The 19,922-nt window shown below is 39.8% G+C and overlaps 1 protein-coding gene across 1 annotated transcript in view; it reads left to right on the top strand.

The window, feature by feature from the left end:
• Positions 1-19,922, top strand: part of LOC122804575 (tumor necrosis factor alpha-induced protein 2-like) — a 572,021-nt gene that overhangs the window by 298,018 nt on the left and 254,081 nt on the right. Inside the window, exon 6 of the mRNA XM_044074523.1 lies at positions 5,852-5,966. Coding sequence (XP_043930458.1) covers positions 5,852-5,966 — 115 coding nt within the window. The remainder of the gene's footprint in view (positions 1-5,851; positions 5,967-19,922) is intronic.

Genomic DNA, 19,922 nt, shown 5'->3' with positions numbered 1-19,922 from the left:
ACCGTAATCATCTACCTCCGAGTTGCCACCTACAGACACACTATGTGGACACACACACACACACTTTAGTCACACGGGAACACACATGGCACCCTCAACACACACATACACAGGCTACATCACTCACAACCACAGTTGTACACGGTACCTACGTGGACCGCACCGCCGACAGCGGTGACTACATGTCCTTACTATCGTCCTATTGCCTTTCATCCTCCTGTTTATTCGTGTCGGTGTGTGACACGTTCCATAGTTGGTGGTATCATGTTTATTTGTACCTCAAAGGTGTTTAGAATGTCGTCGACCTATCTATATATTTGCAGATGCCAGTGACCCCTTGTATATCGACATATATCACACTATCGCCCTTTCTATCTGTATTATATATGTGTAGATATATATATATATATATATATATATATATATACATATATATATACACATATCTCGGACAGGGGTGGTGACAGGCACGCTATGCCTTTCATTGTGTGTTTGTCAGTGTATACTGTGTTTCCTGGACTCCGCACGTTTGTGTCTGTACCTGTCACATTACACACCTGCCATAGGTTAAGATTACTTCCCATTCCACTTTGCGAGGGACAATCCCTCTTTGTGCAGTTATGTCCTGAGAAATAGTTGTGAACATAGCAACTGTCCTGCGACTCTGGGACAAACATATTCCCTATAGTTTATGTCATAGTTGCATGACACACTTATTCTGTATCTGACCCACCTACATGTTACAGGACACGGAACACATACCTGCGACCATTACTAGACTATAAGCTTTTTATCTATGCAAAACACAGTCATTCTGGTTTTCATCCTGGCCAGGTGTGTGTCGTCCTGCTGACATCTGGCGTATGTCCCACATTGGTCATTTGAACTGTGGCAACCCTACTGTACGTACATCTTGCCTAGCAATAGTGTTGGGTTATTGTGTACATGACTGCCTGTTCCACTCCTGGCAGTGGTCGTTTTACCCTTCAGAGCAGGCGCTATTTGTTCAGGGGTGACTAATGCTGGTGTCACCTATTCTGTACATCACTGACCGTGATCTGCGCAGTGGTCGGTGACACTTGCCCTGTTTCGTGCATATCCGTATAGTTGTATTTAAACATCGCTTACCAGCTGTGGGCAACGCTTATTCCCGCTAATGTGTGCTACACATATTCTGATGACCTGCATCCGGAATGCATTACCAGGGGGCTGTCGGGATTATGTGACATCTTTTGCGGGACGTGGGACCAGGAACATGCACGACAGTCACTGCATGTACCACTTGGACATCTGGGGGTTGTACACGAATTATGTAAATTTGTATGTGCAGTAGACTACAGCAGTTACTCCACACTACACTCACATGGAAGATTCCATTAGTTTACAACTTGATGAGTCCAGTTAATGGTATGTCCATGTGATGCTTACTGGCTGTACTCCAGCACTGGTTATGTATATCACAATTAGGTACACCCGATTATTTGCTACACCTTCATACGACCATGGATGCAGCATGCCGGGGTGACTAATGCCTGTCATAGGTACATCCCCTGCCTTGACACTACATCCATGATTACATTTTGTGGAGCCCCTCAGTAATGCGGCGGGTAATCCGTGATGACTGTGTGTAGGACAGTGCTTACACACATGTGCTCCCGCGATTGCCTCTGCTCCAGTACGTGACAGTTGCTTACTCGATGTTGTGTCGATGGGTGTCACTGTTTGCCCCGTTTGGTGTTTTGCCTCTGACAATCGGGCGTGTACCTACCGATGTACCTGGGAACCTATACACACAGCACCGACAGATGCTGATGGGCGCATCTACTGTTCAGGTGTTGACAGTTCCGTGTTCCCATGGCTGTTGCATGTACAATGTTTGAGGGCTGCCTATGTAGGATTCCACAGTGGGCCACCTATACATCACAATTTACAGGTAGTCGTGTTTGTGTACCATCCAGGTTACTGTGTGCAGGTGGGGAGGGATGTCAGTCCGTGGGAGCCTACACTGTCAAGGTATGTGCTATACGTTCCCTCTTTGCCAAGGCATAGGCATATTGGGCATGCCTCCGTCTGTCTACTGGAGCTGGTACAGTGTGTCCGTGGTCTGGATCCCTCTGTGCCTGTGTTGGCCTTGGCACTTGCGGTGGGCTGTGAGGCCCTCCCCCATTATGACCCTGCTGCAGCTGTTTCCGCAGGATCATATTATGTAGCATGGCACATACTATGAAGATGTGGGCACACGTGCCTGGAGAGTACTGCAAGGCTCCACCAGATGTGTCCAAGCACCGGAACCGTGATTTCAGCATCCCGAATACACGCTCTGTGATGATTCTGGTTTGTGCATGTGCCTCATTATGGCGTTCTTGCATTGGTGTGTGTGCATTTCTGATGGGGGTCATCATCCATGGTTCCAGTGCATAGCCAGCATCCCCCACAAGGTGACCTTGTGGGATGTCCCCCCTGACAAATACCTGATACAGCTATGAGGCATGCCAGATATGGGAGTCCTGGTAGCTTCCAGGGCTGCCAGCACACACATCCATGATAATGCCCTGGGCATTGCACATGACCTGGCAGTTGATGGAGTGGAATCCCTTGCGGTTAATGTAGCACCTACCATACTCACCGGGTGGTGACTTAATTTGTATATGCGTGCAGTCTATCACACACAGTACCTCCGGGTAGTTTGCCACATGGTGGAAGTGACGCATATTGCTGGCCAACTCCTCCTGAGTTCGGGGGAAGTGTATATGCTCATTGGCATGTGGTAACATGGCATCCAGGAACTGGTGTAGTACCCTGGATGCCGATGCCTGTGAAATCCCCATTATATCTCCAGTTGGCCTTTGAAAAGTACCTGTGGCTAGTATTCGCAAGCTTACACATACCTTCGTGTCCACTGGGATGGGTTCCCCTCTGTTGTTTCTGGTTCTCAGGCATGGCCAGCACAGCTCTACTATTTGCTGTAAGATGACCCTGTCCACCCTGTAATGATCTACTATCTCCAGATCATGTAGCCCCTGGTAGGTTACCCTTGGTCTGAACACTCTTCCCCTCCTCCGAGGCCTACGGTGGTTGTTGGCATCATCCTCCACAACACCGTCGGTCTGTAACACATGCTGATGAATCATAGCTATGGCAGCTCCCAACATGTACATTTTAAAAGTTCCCCATCTGTTTACACCTATGGTGCGGTGTTTGGGAATACACTGTTGTGTGTTGGGTGCTTTCACAATTTATACTGTTTTGCTGTGAACACTGATGATGTCACAGGGTGTGTATGTACGATCGTGGCTACAGGGTATCTTCTGTGTTTTATTTACGAAACCGCTATTGTGCTGCCTTTGGTGTTGTATTACATTTGGATGCCGTGAATTACCTCCTGCCCTTCCGTTTACATTTGTGCACGTTACACCTACCATTTGCTGGCATGCATCCAGCTGCCTGATTTCATTTGTACTTTCCTAGACCTGGCTTATCTTGCGTAATGTGTGCTATTGCCTATCTACTGTGTGTTTGCTTTGCTCTGCTATGACAGTTCTCCTATCTTTGCATTCCAGGTCTTCCACACCTTCCTTTGCAATCCTATGCCACCCCTATCCTGTTTTGCAGGTTTCTGCATGCAAGCTTGTCTACTGCCATCAATTGGCCGCCGTGTGTTGATTGGTGTTAATTGCTCATTAGTACGCCAATTACCCTGCTTCAGCATTTCCTTCTTTTCTTCCCCTGACCTTCCTTTTTGTGCTATTGTTCGCGGCGCATGCATCCGCTTACCGGGTTTCGGGCACGAGTTCATCCCTGTACACATGCGCTTTCAGGCACCATGTGTGCTCTCAGCTGAATGGTTCTATACCCTCCTCCCTACCCCTGTCCTTCAGCTTTGCTTAGCAACGGGCAGGCCAGATTTGCATTGCTCCAATGTGCTTACTGATACGGTGGCACACCCCTCTGCTGATGTCATGTATCACCTTTGATACACTCCTCGGTGTTATAGCGCTGTGCCATCAGGTACATCCTTAATCCGGCGGGACGTTTGCGATTCAGTATTACCTGCCTCATTTGCATGGCATTGACTACTAATTCATAGTTACAGCGCCGAACACTGTTGCGGGCCCCTGGCAACCCTTGCGCCTTGCTTGTGGTGTGTCATACCTACCATTGCATATTATGGTGCAATCCTAATTTGTCTTTCATTGCGATTTTCTGCCATTTTTATATATTTCCTTTGTATTTCTGTTTGCACACACACATGCCCTGCGGTTGTACTGTGCGTTACTGTGGACATGACATTAAATGTTGTTTTTTAGGTGTTGTGCATCTTTTCTTGTGCCATTGGCTGTGTATTTGTCCATTGGCATATGTTAACTTTGTAATACATGCATGTGGTCCACTTCCATAACTCCGATGTTCTGTTTGGGAAAATGTAAGCCGTGTTTTTTGGTTAACATTTCCATGGGCTTGCGCTACGCCTGCACCACATTGTGACTCGCTGTATGCCTTCATTAGCATGGTGCGACACTGCGCATGGGGTGATTTGCATACCTATGCTGAGGGCTGCGTAGCTCTGGCGTACGCCAGTAGTGCACGTGGGATTGGTTCATACCTGAATCGCTCGGCGGACATATTTGGCATTATGCCGCCTATGCTACGCCTGCGCCTGATGCATGTTTCATGAATCTGGGGGGCTGTTTTAAAGATAATGGTAGCTTATTGTAATTTTGGATGTTTCAACAGGGTTAACAGCTATTGGAGAAACAGCACATCTATTATTTTATTCATTTATGTTATTAAGACTTCAGTTAAAAATGAGTCTACTACAAGAGTGCATGCTGTTAACTCATGACTCACTAGCTCATTGCCACTTGCTCGAAAAGGCAAGTGCACTAACACCTACTAGCTCAATCTTACTTAACTATTTAGTTCTCCTAACACCCAATCCTTTTTAAACTTTGTAGCCCTACCAGAACCCTAACACTAACCATAAAACTCCCACCCAGTTCCAAACCCAATTCCTTACCCTAAAACTCCACTCCCCCTCCCTAAACCTAAATTCCCTGATCTCTTCCTAATCCTAAACTACCTCTCTGATCCCTACACCTAAAACTCCTCTCCTGCTTCCTAACTCTAAAACTCCCTTCTTGCTTCCCGTCCATCCTAACAGCTACCACACTTACCTCACTCAAACTTGAATAATGCGTTCACATAAGGTGCAACACCTGCTTGTCTGAACTCATATTCAAGTTCTCACATAAGCAGCAGTCATTACAAGCTACAGGATGATAGAGTCCCTCGTTTTCAAGCATTTCGGACTTGAGCATTTGTAAAACTGTTAAAAACAGTATTTGTTGATCTGTTGTCTCATAAATGTGAAATGGTAATCCATATTTTTAGCAGTGGTCTTGAGAAAGGATTTAGCCCGACAAAGATTTTTCAGCACTGTTTGTAGCAGAGCAATGTTAACATAATAACATCTTTATGTGCAGTATGTTGCAATGTACAGTATGCAGCAGTATGTAGCTTTACTAAGCATAGCAGCTAATACCTCACATAGAGAGGAATGTAAAAATATTGGATTGCAGCAGAAAAAATAAATTGCCTGTCCCCCTTATATTTTCTCCTTTTATTGATCACAAACCTTTAACCAACATAACTGCAGCTCAGCTCAAGTACAAGCCAATATTTAGTATTGACTGATGAGTCTTAGTTATTTAGATTATATAGATGTTATAGACTGTATATGTACTGAAAAATGTTTTCAAATGGATAACATGTATCTAAATATTTTGTCTCCTATACTATATCCTACAGCACAATAAATGAATACTTGTTATTGATTTTAAATATTTTTCAGTGATATTTTAAAAAGCAAAGAACTGGTTAATCATATAGATGAAGCAGAACTTGGAAGCCTCATCCCTACAGATATGATTCTAGAATTAGAAAAACGCTATTTTGATCAAGTGATGGTAAGACTGCATTTTTAGTTTGGATACAGCAAATGACTGATTTTCTGCTTGTTCTGTTTCCTCTGTATACATATATAATGCATGATATAAGATTGCACTAGAAATCATGTAATTAACTATGCTTCTTATTTAATAATAATAATAACAAATGTATGATATGAGCATGCATTTCTTCTGACATTTTTCATAATTCTTTACTGTTGGACTGCATATTTAAATCGTAGTATAACCTCTGTACTTGGTCCTCTCCAGAATAATTTACTTCACATTTTCTCCATTCAGCTATTGATCCAAGTAGTAATTTGTGAATGCCAAAATAATAAAGTATTTCCGTGATTATCTCTACTAGTATAAACAGTTATATTAGTGTCTATAAATATGAAAACTTTGAAAACCTATTATGATTCTGCATGCCGATTTCCATTAATTTTCTTCACTTACATATGTAATCTCTTGAGATTTTGATAATATGATTTTTCAGTATAGCATGCAAAAGAGAGCTGACTGCCCACACTGCTGTGAGAAACACTGCACTCCACAATTAAACATTCCAGTTTCATGAACGTTTCAAGTCCCTCATAACTAAATATCCTTATTCCATGGATATTTACCATCCTCCATTATTAAATACTCCAGTGCCATATATATTGTAATGCCTTGTGTTAAATAAATATACCTATTTCATAGACATCATAAGACTCTGTCTTTACTGTTGTTGTTGTGTTTTGGCTTTTCCCGGTTAGAGGTCGCCACAGCGGAACTCCGGTTCGCTAATGATTGGCAGTAGATTTTTACGAACACCGAGGTGCCAGCTCGACGTTCAACCTTCAACTAAGGCACACCCATTTAGGCATGTCTTTCGAATGCCCACCCAACTGCGGGGAGGACATGCAGACGCCACACAGAAGGCACTCCCCACACTCCAGCTGAGAATCGAACAGGAGAACCTCTTGCTGTGAGGTAACTAAAGATACCAATTACACTCCAGTTTTAGTGGCTCACCACTTTATGTATTTGTCTTTGATGCCTGGAAGATCAGTAGTCTGAAAGTTCTTTTTCCACACTAGGAGCAAGGGTTCATTTTCCAATACTGACACTGCCAAACAAAAGTCCCAATGGCTGAAGATGGAGGCTATTTAAGTGGATGCTAAAGACTCCATAAAATTTACCAGCAAGACAATGATAGTGTTATGTTTTATTGTAAAAACTGGCAAGAAAAAATCTTTACAAAATTATATTACATCTTTAAATCATATAGACTTTTTAATATTGTATAATTGTATACATAATTTGAAAATGTCTCTTTTGCTATACAGGACTAAATGGCAATTCACAGTCCATGGTCTCCAAAAACATGCATCCAAAAAGGATTTCAAATTTAAGCAAAACCACATCACCATCAGTGGTGGCTCATGCCATTGGACTGCCAAACTGCAGCCCTCCCAGCAAAAAAATTCACATTTGTATTTGAAAAAAAAAAAAAAAACATGTAAAATATTTTGTTTGTTGAGTCTGACTGACTCGCAAAGTCCCGGAACTCGAACTGCACATGCTCATCAAGTTCCGTTTTTTTTTTTTTTTTTTTTTTAATTAATTATTTATTTATTTAATTTAGCGAATGACCATTTCTGTCAGTCTCTAGACTGCTTTACAGGCAGTCTAGATATGAGAGGAGGCATCACTGTGATGCCCAGACATCTATGCAGTTTTTAATCGCACAGTAAGTAGAATGGGGTTCGGACTGCCACGTCCGCAGTCACGTATGGTGACATGAACGGCTGGATTGCTACTGATTGGTTCTTGCTCTCTTCTCAAAAAAGAGAGAGAGAGAAACAATCAGTAGTAGCCTGTAGCACACTAACTAAGCACAGTACTTGTGCTACTGTTACGGAGTCGGACTATCGTTGGTGAAACTAAAGTTAGATAGTTTCGAAGAAAATTCCCTTTTCTTTGGTTTTTTTTTTGTTTTTTTTTTGCCTTGGTGGCTTGCTTACGAGCAGCTTAGAGTCACAGAGAGAAAAAAAGAAAGAAGACGCTCAAGATGGACACAGTCCCTACAAGTGAAGTAAAAAAAAAGTTATTAAACTGAGGTAGGTGCCGGACTCTGTAAAGAACAGATGTCAATGTAAATTTTTTTTGCAGTACACGAATGCAGCAGTGAAAAATGAAATCTGCACTGTGTCTAGATAGATGATATCAGACTCGGTCTGTAAATAAATATTGTATTGCTGTGGTCAGAAATTCACACAGATAAAGTGCTTATGTTCAGAACTCTCCCTATATGGTAGAGTGAGTGAGTGAGCGAGTGAGCATGTGTGTGTCTGAGAGATGAACTTGAGTCATTTACCAAAATGATTCCTGCTTTATACTATTTTTTGACAGGCTAGGGCCCATCTCTAGATATGTTGAGTGTTATGTCTGGACAGATGGATGGATTCAGAACCTGCTGCTAGACAACCTGGCAACATTATCTATTCTCTAAACTGATGCCCCCTTGACTCAAAGTTGATGAGCAAAAAGTAAGGAAAGAAAGGAAGGCCCAATTCAAAATCTAAAAAAAGCTGTTCTGTTCATGTATTGAGCAGCTTGCTGCAGTTAAACTGCCACACAATGAGCACTTCAGCGTTTCAGAAATGACTGCAAATATACTGTTGGTATTCAGGTATGAAGCCACATTATCTTCATGGCTTCATAAGGCAATGCCAGTACTATATTTCTGCACTACTGGCACCTGACAATTGCACTGCCTAACCATTTCCACCGGGGTAGCTGCCCCCTTACCCCACCCCCTAGTTACAGCTCTGTAAAGATGGATGGATATTTGTACTGATGAATAAATAGATAAATGGGTAAACAGTCCGATAAATAAATAGACAAAGTATGGTTGCATATATGATATATGATATATGATATAATCAGTCTATTATGCCTTGCACATGTTTTACTATTTACTCATTCTTTTCACTATGTTGCATACCCTTCTAACACTGCTTCTTTCTCTGTCCCTCTTTCTCTCAACCTATCTCTCTATGAAACATGTACTTTTTCCATGCATTTATGTAAGTTACTGTCTAAATCCCATTTTCACTAAAAAAAAAGCATACTTGTATCTGATGGTGTGGAGAACACATCTCACTAAATATTAATTAAACCATATTTGCTTAAGTAGGCTTCAAAGATTTTCAGTTATGTTCTTAATGAACCACCATACTAGGATGCTGTAGTTAAAGTCTTAAACTCCATTATTCGCAACAAACATTTGGATCTCTGACAGCAGTCTGGGCATCCATGACAGACTTCATTTTAAATATGGCTTATACTCTTCATCAAAAACAATAAAACAAGTCTATACACTTTTTGTGGACATAGTACTAGAAAATTCCACCAGTCCAGACCTGTCAGCTTTCAAAGTCACTGACTGTAATCATGATTATTATATTATTTCTTAAGCTCAATGAAGTATGGCCCTGGGTCTGGCAAACATCTCTCAATCTACACTGTGAACCATAGTCCCTAAAGTTATGAATAAGGATATGAATACCTTCTGTATGCTGGGGAATGTCTCAGTGATCTTATATATTTTGATAATACAATAATTTGCACATAAAATACCTCAGACAATGTGCTAACTAGTTATCATGATGATTTAATTGACATTACTCTCTGTTGCTGATAAAAACTTATATCAATGAATGATCTTCTGGTGTCAGTCCTTGGCAGTGATTTTTTTTTTCTCTGCATATCATTCCTGATCCAGAGAGAAAATTAGAAATTAATTGCATAAGAGAAAGATTTCAGTTCAAAGTAGTCTTGTACAAACAGTAAGACAGTGCATTTCAGGCAGCACGTCGCATATTAGTCTTATGCTGAGTACGTTTGGATAGAGAAAAGACATATACATTATTGCTGTCTACACAATACTGCTGAATAAGTTGTAATCATAGATAAGTGCAAACTGCAGACAGACACAAAAACTGGCAAACTGTAGTGGCCAGTGCATTATGTTTTTCTCTTTATATAGTCTTTACATTAGTTTTTTCCATTGTAAATTATGTTGAAATATACAAGAAAGGGGAACAGAGAGTTTGCTGTATGATATCACAGTGAAAAATGCTGAGTCTCATAGTGCCATTCTGTAGGCACTAAGCTACCCACCATGAATACTTGTGTGTGTGTGTGTGTGTGTGTGTGTGTGTGTGTGTGTGTGTGTGTGTGTGTGTGTGTGTGTGTGTGTGTAATGCCCCAATTATATATAGCCGGTGGCCAAAGAGAACTCAGGAGCTAGACTCAAACCCTGAGCCTTGAAATGCAGGTAGCTACAACTTAGCTTCATTACCCACCACCACTTGTGAAATTTTGTTCTGTCCTTATAATGTCTGTGGTTTTCAGGATTTGTAATTCACTAAATAATGGCAGGCATTTGAATTTCAGACTTCATATTCTTCAGAAAGTACATGGTAACACAAAACCCTTTATTCTAGCAATTTTCTGTTTATATGATCAATATTTGAAAATTGTCCATATTTTTGGGGCTGTATAGTGGCTTTGTCCAGGTTTTCTGTGCTAAGAGATTGACAGCTATGGTGAGAACTGAATTCACTGAATATGTTTGGGGGCTGTATTCCCCCATTATTGTCTTTGTCTAGGTGTTTTGTGCTAAGAGGTTAAAAGCTGTTGTGAGAACTGAATTCACTAAATGATAGCCATTTAGGTTTCGGTCTGTCTTTCAAGAAACAGCTGATTTGGTATAGTGGTATGTTGCTCTGACTGTAGTGCACAGGGTCCTGACTCCTGGGTTCAAGGTTTGGCAGTGAAATGCATGGTGGTAACGCAGCATTTTATTCTAGCAACTTTCCAAGATTATACAAGCAATGTTTAAAATATGTCCCTAGTTTTGGGGCTTTTGTCTCACCCCCCAATAAATGTTGGCTTTTTTCAGATTTCTTGTGCTTCAAAGTTGACAGATACAGTTGAGTAGATTTTACAAGGAGCTGAGAGCTTGAAGAGAAGTTTAGTGCTGCTTATGCTAAATCTGCTTGCATTGTTAATAGCACAACAGGTAGTATATTTGCTTTTGATGTAGAAGGCTGTGGCGTCTACTTCCACAATATATAGATGCATTGCTGATACTCTACTATGTTGTACTTTTAAAAGGGGTAGATGCTGCAGTCCTGAGAATGTTCTCTTTGGCGGAGATACCTAGTAACAATGAACCTGTTATCAGTTTGCCATCCATTCCATATTGCAATATTGCTAGCTTATTTTTTTTTTATTGTAGCATTGGCAATTTATTCCTCAAAGGCAACAGGCACTTTATTTGTAGATGAAACAATGAAATGTAAAGTTGCTTGCTGACAGCAACCTCTTCATTTAGTTACATATATCTTTAATGTGGAATTATTTAGATGACTTTTACTCCTGCAGAGACTGTGCATATTTACTGACACTGGTGGATTGTAGAGGTTTGAGTAGACTTTTATGATGGAAATGTTATGAATTGGGCAGTTTTGTCATTAATGGTGCATGCATTTTGTTTCATTGTTTACTGGAAAAATGTTCAAAACAATAGATTTAAAAGCCCTGTAACAACTGCACTGTATTATACAAGGAATATAATTTAATACAATTGGGAAGGTGTATCAAAGAACACATATATGTTTCCTGTGCAAGGAACCTATGATTTGAAAACAGCCCAAAGTTAATCTTTATCTACCACTGGCCAGATGCATTTGCTCTGAATGTCGGTTTCAATGCTGTTTCAATAAATGTGAGTTTCAAGGGCAGAGAAGTTTTAATGCCAAGTCTATTTTCATTGTGAGACTGCATTGCTTTGTTTAGCATATATCGATTAGTGTTAGTGTTTGTGCTGTAAAATGTAAAATAAAACTTTTAAATGAAATCCAAATCATCATAGAAGTAAAGCAGTATGCACATTATAGTGTTTATGGTAAATTGGGTGAAATAGCCAAGTAATGGGACATTGGAATAGCTACAGGGGGGAGGCCCCATTCCACCATGATTTTGTGAGGAGGGAAGGGCAGCAAACTTAGACATCCCTGGCTAAACTATACCACTCAACTGTCCATATTTTTGCAGAATGAATAGATTTTTGCTTCTTATTTTTGGTTTGTTCCTCATAAAATTTGTGGTTTTCTGGCAAATCATTTAGGAATGAAGTCACTAAATAATGACAGACATTGAGTTTCAGACTTCATACCCTTCAAAAAATTCATACTAATGCAAAATGTACTATTCTATTAACTTTTTAAGTTCATAAGAGCAATATTTAAAAATTGTCCTTATTTTGGGGCCTTTGCCCACTTCTGTTTATGTCTTTGTCCTTATTTCTTGCTCTGAGGTTGAGAGGTATGACAAATTTGTCAGGACCATCACCGTCAGCCAGAGACATTTCAAATTGTGACATACTTGTTGCACCCCACTCCCCCACGTAGTGACTCTGGATGTGTCCAAGCAAGGCAAGGAGCATTTATGCAGTGTAAGTGTGCAGAGTATCCCCCCATCCAAGGTAGACACAAGTACTTTAGTGGCTTTTAATCTGTCCTTGATTTTGCAGAATGTTCTGGTTTTCTGTCATATTTTTATACTGTTGATTTATGCTTCTTCTTATTCAGAAAATGCACAACATTGCAATGCCTGTTGCTCTGTGTTTAAGTAGCAATGCTTTAATGACCATCAGATAAGCTTGTCTGAGACTGTAAGATGCAAGTAAGTTTTAATAGGCATACTGTTAAAGAATTACCAACATTGAAAGCCTTTTTGTTTTTGCCATGCAGAGAATATTTACATAACTAGATAGCGTATAAGCCTTAGGTATTAAAATGCATATGACAGTATCTGTAATGAAGGACAGGATTACAGTATTTTCAGAAGCTCATTACATTTCTTGGAGACTTGCAGCCATCTTTGCAGGCTTTACCCATAAACTAAACAGAATGCCAATCTATCATGTGCGATCCATAACCTGTGCAGTAATCCAATCCTTTAAGCAATTTATCTTGAGCTTGTTTGTTTGTTGCTCATTTCTTACTTTGATCATGTTTTCCCCATGAAACAAGTAGATAGTTGTTGTCAGGCAGCAGGTCTTTTTCTGATAAGAAAATTTTGTTTTTTATACTTTATTTTGATTGACATTCCAATAATGTATTTAAAAATTATTTATTTTTTCATGCCTCGGAACCTTTTTGTTTCCATCTAGATGTTAAGTAAGCTGTCATGTAGCCAACGCACTGAAATATTTTTTCTTCTACACTTCATTTTGTCTTGATTGGACTCTCATAATGACTGTTTGGCAGTGGCATCCAGGGCAGCGTATTATAATAAAGTCCCAGTTTTTGCGTTTTTTAGCATAGCTCCACCACTTTCTAGTTGACCACACCCCTTCCAGTTGGCCCCACCCACTCAGCTGTCTCCTGCAGCCCCCCTTTGATTTGAAGTCACCAGCTGCCACTGATCACCATCACATAAAACAAATAAAACTAACTTCCTTAACAAATACTAATGAAACATAAATTATTTTAAAAACATATTTCTTAAAGAAGTTCCCACAGTTATTGTACCATAACTCTATAAACGCACACAAGCATGTTTCTACTTGTCCATGTATACAACATATTTCAATCAGTCATTTATACTTTTATGATCTCTTTACTAGCAACTTGTGAAGGCATAAAAAAAACATATAAAATATTAAAAAAAAGAAAACATTTTTTGTGCTAATTATCATTTTTGACATATCACTGTACAAAAGATTCATTCAATTACTCCCATTCTGGTGTAAAAATGTTAATTGTAAGTAGTTTGACAGACAGGTCTGCCTATCAGATGATGCCATGTCTATCAATAGCCTCCATTGTTTAATTGTTTTCCAAGCTCAGTGCGCTCATCATTCACATCCCAACTCTCAGATATTTACCAATCTCTGTATAACTTTCTACTACAATTTTCCGTGGAGTCCCCCTTACCTGGATGGACAATTGCTTGCACTCACTTCCATCCTGCTGCAATGTGCTCTCAGCCTGAAAAGTTCTCAAGAATAATAATGTGTTTTCCTCTCTCAATGTGTTTCATTTAGTAAGCTTTTCACAGTTGTAAAAATTAGTCAACAGGGAAGTGGCATGCAGAGGTGTTGGTCGCTGATAGCCCCCCCCCCCCCACATCCTCTGAGTGTAATACAATTCTTCCATCTAAAATTTGTTATTTTCCTGAAGGAAATCAGGTCTACTGCCACACATTGTAACACCTCACTGGTCTCCCTTGACAATAATTGATTCTGTTAGCATAGCTTTTTCTGAAGTATCCCCTTGGTTAACATGGACTCTGGACTACAGTGTAGTTGGAAACAAGATTAACATAGTTTATTTCCTAAAGTAGCTCCATGATTAATTCAGACTACAGTCTAGTGGTGATAATTAGTTGTATTGCAATGACCTGCTGAAGTCCACAATTTCTGATTTTTTTTTCAGTACCTTTCTGCTTGTTTCTCATGTATTGGTCATCGGGTTCTGCCCACTCCATTCGCCCTCACTCCACTTCTCTACCTACCCCCAGTTCCCGCCCACTCCCAGTGTACCTAAACTTATATCCAGCTAGCCATTCACTCCACTTACATGCAACCAAACAACTCATCTAGTTCCACACCCACCCCTCACATACCTTATTTACAAATCATACCCACCCCACACATACCACACATACCACTCTCACATCTCACTCTCATAATATCTTCCTACCAATTACAACCTCCTACTTCCATCCTTCCTTCATCCTATAGCCAAGTATATCTTACTAATCACATTACCATACTATACTTAATTAATAAAATACTGACAAATCCTTATCCCCTACCTCAATCCCTTTCTAACCTTACTCACTATCACCTGTATTGTTCCGCTTCCTACTTTATCTATCTCATACTACTCACACACACCTAATACCAGGTCCACATCTGCTTACTTCTGTAACTTATTTTCATACCTAAAACACACTATAACCAGTTCCCTGTACTTCTGTCACTCTAACCTACACATCTGTCTTGCCTGTGTAAACTTATCACCTCTACTTCCCCCATCCCACATCATATCATTCTCTTCCTACACAATGTCTGCCTCTCCCCATACTAAACAACTAAAAGCTATACCATACTCCATTATTGTTACACTCCTTATACTTGCCAACCACCTAATATCCTGTCAAAATCAGCAACAAAACAATTTCTCCTACCACACTTTAACAAACCCTCTAACCCCCAAAATTCACACACTAACTACAAAATTGCCCCCAACCTCTGTAACACAACTTATGTAGGCCTCCTCCCATACAAATACATCCCTCTCCATTCAAATTCTCAAACACTACTCCGGTATAATAAACTCCCAAGTAAACTCATTAAAGCTGTATTCTATGTCACTTCACAACTACAACTTAGTGGGGATATCCACCCTAATCCTGGCCACAGACATGCTCAACAACAACCCCCCCCCCCGGTTTGCTCAGCAACAACCCATCCCCCCACCTTACTCTCTTTCAGGAATTCTTGCCTCCCCAAAAGGCTCCAGACTCCTGCTACTCAACATGAATCTAAGGAGTGTAGTCAATAAGGTCCAAGATCTACATGCCTGCCTGTCCCAATACTCCCCTGATATTGCCATATTACCAAAACTTGGCTGAAACTGAAACTTGATTAAGAATAATGAAATTCTCCCTCCAGGCTATAACATGCATCACTATGATAGAATAAGTAAGCGTGGAGGAGTAATAGCCATGTATAAACATAACTCAAATCTAGAACTTATTGAACCAAACATTTCTGAATTTAGTAATGTTGAAATATTATTCACCAAACTCAAACTCAACAGCAGTAAATATCTTACAGTTATTGCCACTTATTTCCCTCTGGGTAACAACCCTAACACAATCAAGGAAATAGTTCACTGGATATCTTTATCTTTCTCACAAGAAACCATTATAATGGGTGACTTCAACACTGACTGGTACTCTTACATCTCTGAAAATCCCAATAACTTCATCAATCTTCATGTCCCTTCACAGGCAAAGCAAACCACAATAACAGACAAAGTGACCAAAAGGGAATCAATACTAGATTAGATTCTAATGAACAAGCCTTCCCTAGCCTTCCAATCAGGTTGCCTTCCCGATGGCGTTAGTGACCATCTCCCTACTTACTTACTTAGACATCACCTTAATCCCCCCAACAAACCTTCTTCTATCAGATTTGCAACAAAAAGAACTTCAATACTCAGACATTTATATCAGTCTTACAACACTTTGATTGGTCCCCACTCATACCCCTTCCTCTTGACACTGCTGTACACTATTTTGATACCATTTTCTTGAAATACTAAATAGGCTGGTCCTTTGCAGAACATCTAGAATAAAATCCAGCTATGCAGCTTGGTTAACAAAGGACACTAAAACCTTCTCGAACAAAGAAACAAAGTCTCGTCTCTCTGGCATTCCAACAAAAATTAAGTAAACCTAGATCTATACAAACAACTTTGAAATAAAGCCAAGTTCCAAGTCAAACTAGATAAAAAAACATTAATCCAAAAAAGAGCACAGCGTTGCGAGTCCACAGAAAAAGATTTATTAACAAAAAGTTATCCACAGGTTAAGCGTTTTCATCAAACTGAATTCATTCATGAAAGCACTTAACCTGTGGATAACTTTTTGTTAATAAATCTTTTTCTGTGGACTCACAATGCTGTGCTCTTTTTTGGATTACTGGTTGTATTTCGAGCGTATTCAACACCATTGTTTTGGATTTAGATAAAAAAACATACTGTACTGTAATACAACAGAACCTTAACAATCCCAAAAGTTCTGGTCAGCCATAAAAAACTCCTTCCACCTGGTCAAACATCCACCCTACCACTTCTTACTTAACTTACACTCAACTCACGCTCGCTCACAGACTGGTACACCTACCTGATAAAACCCTGCTCTTCAACCTTTGCCTCAGCCTTATACCAACACCCATCCACTTCAATCCTCACATAAATCTTTATTACAGGTCTCTAAATCCAACAATAAAGATGGCAACTCTCTCTCTACTCTAACTATAACTCCAAAATTTGGAATGCTATCCCTCAGCCCATCATAACTACTCTTGACCCGACTCACTTCAAAAACCTATTAAGAGTCTTCCTCAGTAACAACTGGCTCTGCTCATGTACCAATTCAGGCTAAACCCTTTCCCTCATCTGTCTTCTCTAACTTACTCTTCTACCACATCATGTCCATTGTATGCTTGCATACTTATTTATTTCTTTAACTCCGAACCCCCCTTATCTTCAGTAACAATCGAACCTTCTAACTTCCTCACATGCTTACCTTACATCTCATCCATTGCCCTTTCTCTTTTCTTCTTTTCCTTCTCCCTCCTCTGCTCTCTTCTCTACTTACCCCCTCCCTCCCACATTGTACTGTACTCTCCAGTTTATTTCCTCTATGTCAAAACTTACTCCATCATTATGTTGGCCATGGTAGTGCATTGGTTATCCCTGTCATCTCACAGCAAGAGGTTCTCTGGTTCAACTCTGGACTGGAGTGCCTTCTGTGTGGAGTCTGCATGTCTTCCCTGTGGAATAGTGAGTTTTAAAGAAGTGGAGGTAGGGGAGTGTGTGTGTGCAAAAGCCATCTGTGAAGCTTGGGCATCAGGCTGGCAACTCGACACCGTAAAAAGCCTACTGTCAATTAATGTGCAGACCAGTGATCCACTGTGGTGACCCCTAACCGGGAAAAGCCAAGGGATATTTTTACTCTAGTTATTCATTATATACTTGGAAGAGCATGTCCTCCCCCTAACTGATAAATATTTACACAACTGCTGCACTGTCTGAAGTATTGACTGTGTACTTACTTATTTGACTTTATCAGTGATCTGTTTTACCTGTTATCTTTTTTATCAGTGTAATTCTATGTACTTTAAGATGTGTTCTTTTTATGATGGGGTTTACTTTGTAATCATTTTAATCAATGTATCTCAATGTATTTCATGATGTGTATAACTTCTGTTTTCTCTGATTACTTGTAATTATTGTAATTTGTCACTGGAGTTTTTCTCCTGGGCCTCCACTGAAAATGAGCTCTTGCTCAGTCAGACTAGCCTGGTAAACAAATATTAAATAAAATAAATAAATAAAATAAATGAACATTTTTCTTCATTTTCTTTGGGCCCAATTCCAAAAGACTTACTCTCGGTGTAAATGACCACTTCTTCACTTGCATATGTAATCTCTTGAGACTGAAAGCAGGTATTTTGGAATCTTGCCCCTGTAGCAAGCCTGTTTATGGATAGGTCTTACATGAAGTAAGTCACTTACACTGAGAGCAATTCTTTCAGAATCATGGGAAACTTACAATGAGAGCACCCCTTTTAAAATCTGGCCCTATGTTTTTTAATCTTAAATTCTTTGGATCTTCCATCTACCTTTCTACAAAATTTTCATAATACTCCTTTGAATATTTACTTAGAAATATGTGTTGAATGCACTTAATCAAGGCCTGGGGAAATAATGAAAAAAAAAAAAATGAGCTGGACTATTTTCAGCCCACTCCATTTTTAAACTTCTGACATATGTGTTCTTACCTCTGTGTAATAATACAGTTTCAAAAGTAATCTTGAAAACTAACATTGCATTGCAGTGTCTTATCCATTATACTATGTTATTAGTAGGCACCCAGAACCCCATGATAGTCTGTGAGATCTGTGAAATACAAAACTATGCATTGCATCAAAAGTCACTAATGAATAAACTGAAATTAAAAGCAGAAGGCATAAATACAGCTCCATAGAATGTGTTATTTAGTTATATGACTGCAGATATTACCATATCTCTCAATCTCTTAGTGCAAGAAATCTGGACAAAGCCACAAATAATGGGGGACCAAACAAAGGCACAGAAATAGTTAGTGACACTGTTTAAATGCTGCTATTCCAAATGTAGACTATTGACAGAATAACACATTTTGCATAGTATGTATTTTCTGAAGGATGAAGTCTGAAAATCAATTGTAATGTCTGCTGCCACAGCAAAAAGCCAAAAGCTTAATTCCCTTCTTTAGTTTCACGTATGCACAGGCAAGCACCAAAATGAAACATTTCCCCCCAGACCCACACTAATCCCTTCAGCAGTATGTTTCCAAGTATGTACAATCACCAAAAGGAAACATTTCCCCCAGCGATCCATCCCCATTCCCCTCAGTAGTTTCAAGTATGTGTGCACAAGCACTTGTTGCCATCTCCAGATAATTGATACTAGATGCCTTTTTCAGCACTTCCAAAAATCTTTGTACTCTGCGGTCATTGGAATTCAAGCTTCTTGCTCTTCCCTGCAACCTGTAAACTTCCAAACCCCATTTACTCTTCACTTCCTCAAATATTCTCCCATATTTATCTTACTGTTTCTATTATAGCCTCATATGATTATTTCATATGTCCACCTCTTGCCCAGACATGGATTACATGTGATATTTCCTAATTTGCAGAGATTAACTGTGACAACTTATCCTATGCACCATGTGCATGCTAACGTGTCTGTCTTCAAAAGTTGATATATTACCTGTCTTATGTAGAAATTCTCTATCCATGTGTATCTTTGTATGAAAAAAATGTGTAATGCATGTTCTATGATGCTTTCCTTCCTGGTTAGCCTGATTTGAAAATGACATCTGCACAGACAAATTTTCACAGCAGCAAATGCAAATAAATAAATATTTACAACAGATGGCCTGTTTCACAAAGAAAGCATAGAGGCTAACAGTCAGCATTCTACTAGTGAAACTGTAGCCTTCATCAATAGTATCTAGGCATATAACATTTATTTCCAACTCACATACAAACACGCACACTCACTTATGCGAGTATGCACACATGTACTTACACCACACCTGTCTCAACCTCTTAGCACAAGAAAT

This window comes from Protopterus annectens, chromosome 6.part0, assembly GCF_019279795.1.
Source record: "Protopterus annectens isolate FY-2018-M chromosome 6.part0, PAN1.0, whole genome shotgun sequence".
Classification (NCBI taxonomy): domain Eukaryota; kingdom Metazoa; phylum Chordata; order Ceratodontiformes; family Protopteridae; genus Protopterus; species Protopterus annectens.
The sequence above is the reverse complement of the archived record's forward strand: the minus strand, read 5'-3'. Positions and strand labels throughout refer to the sequence as shown.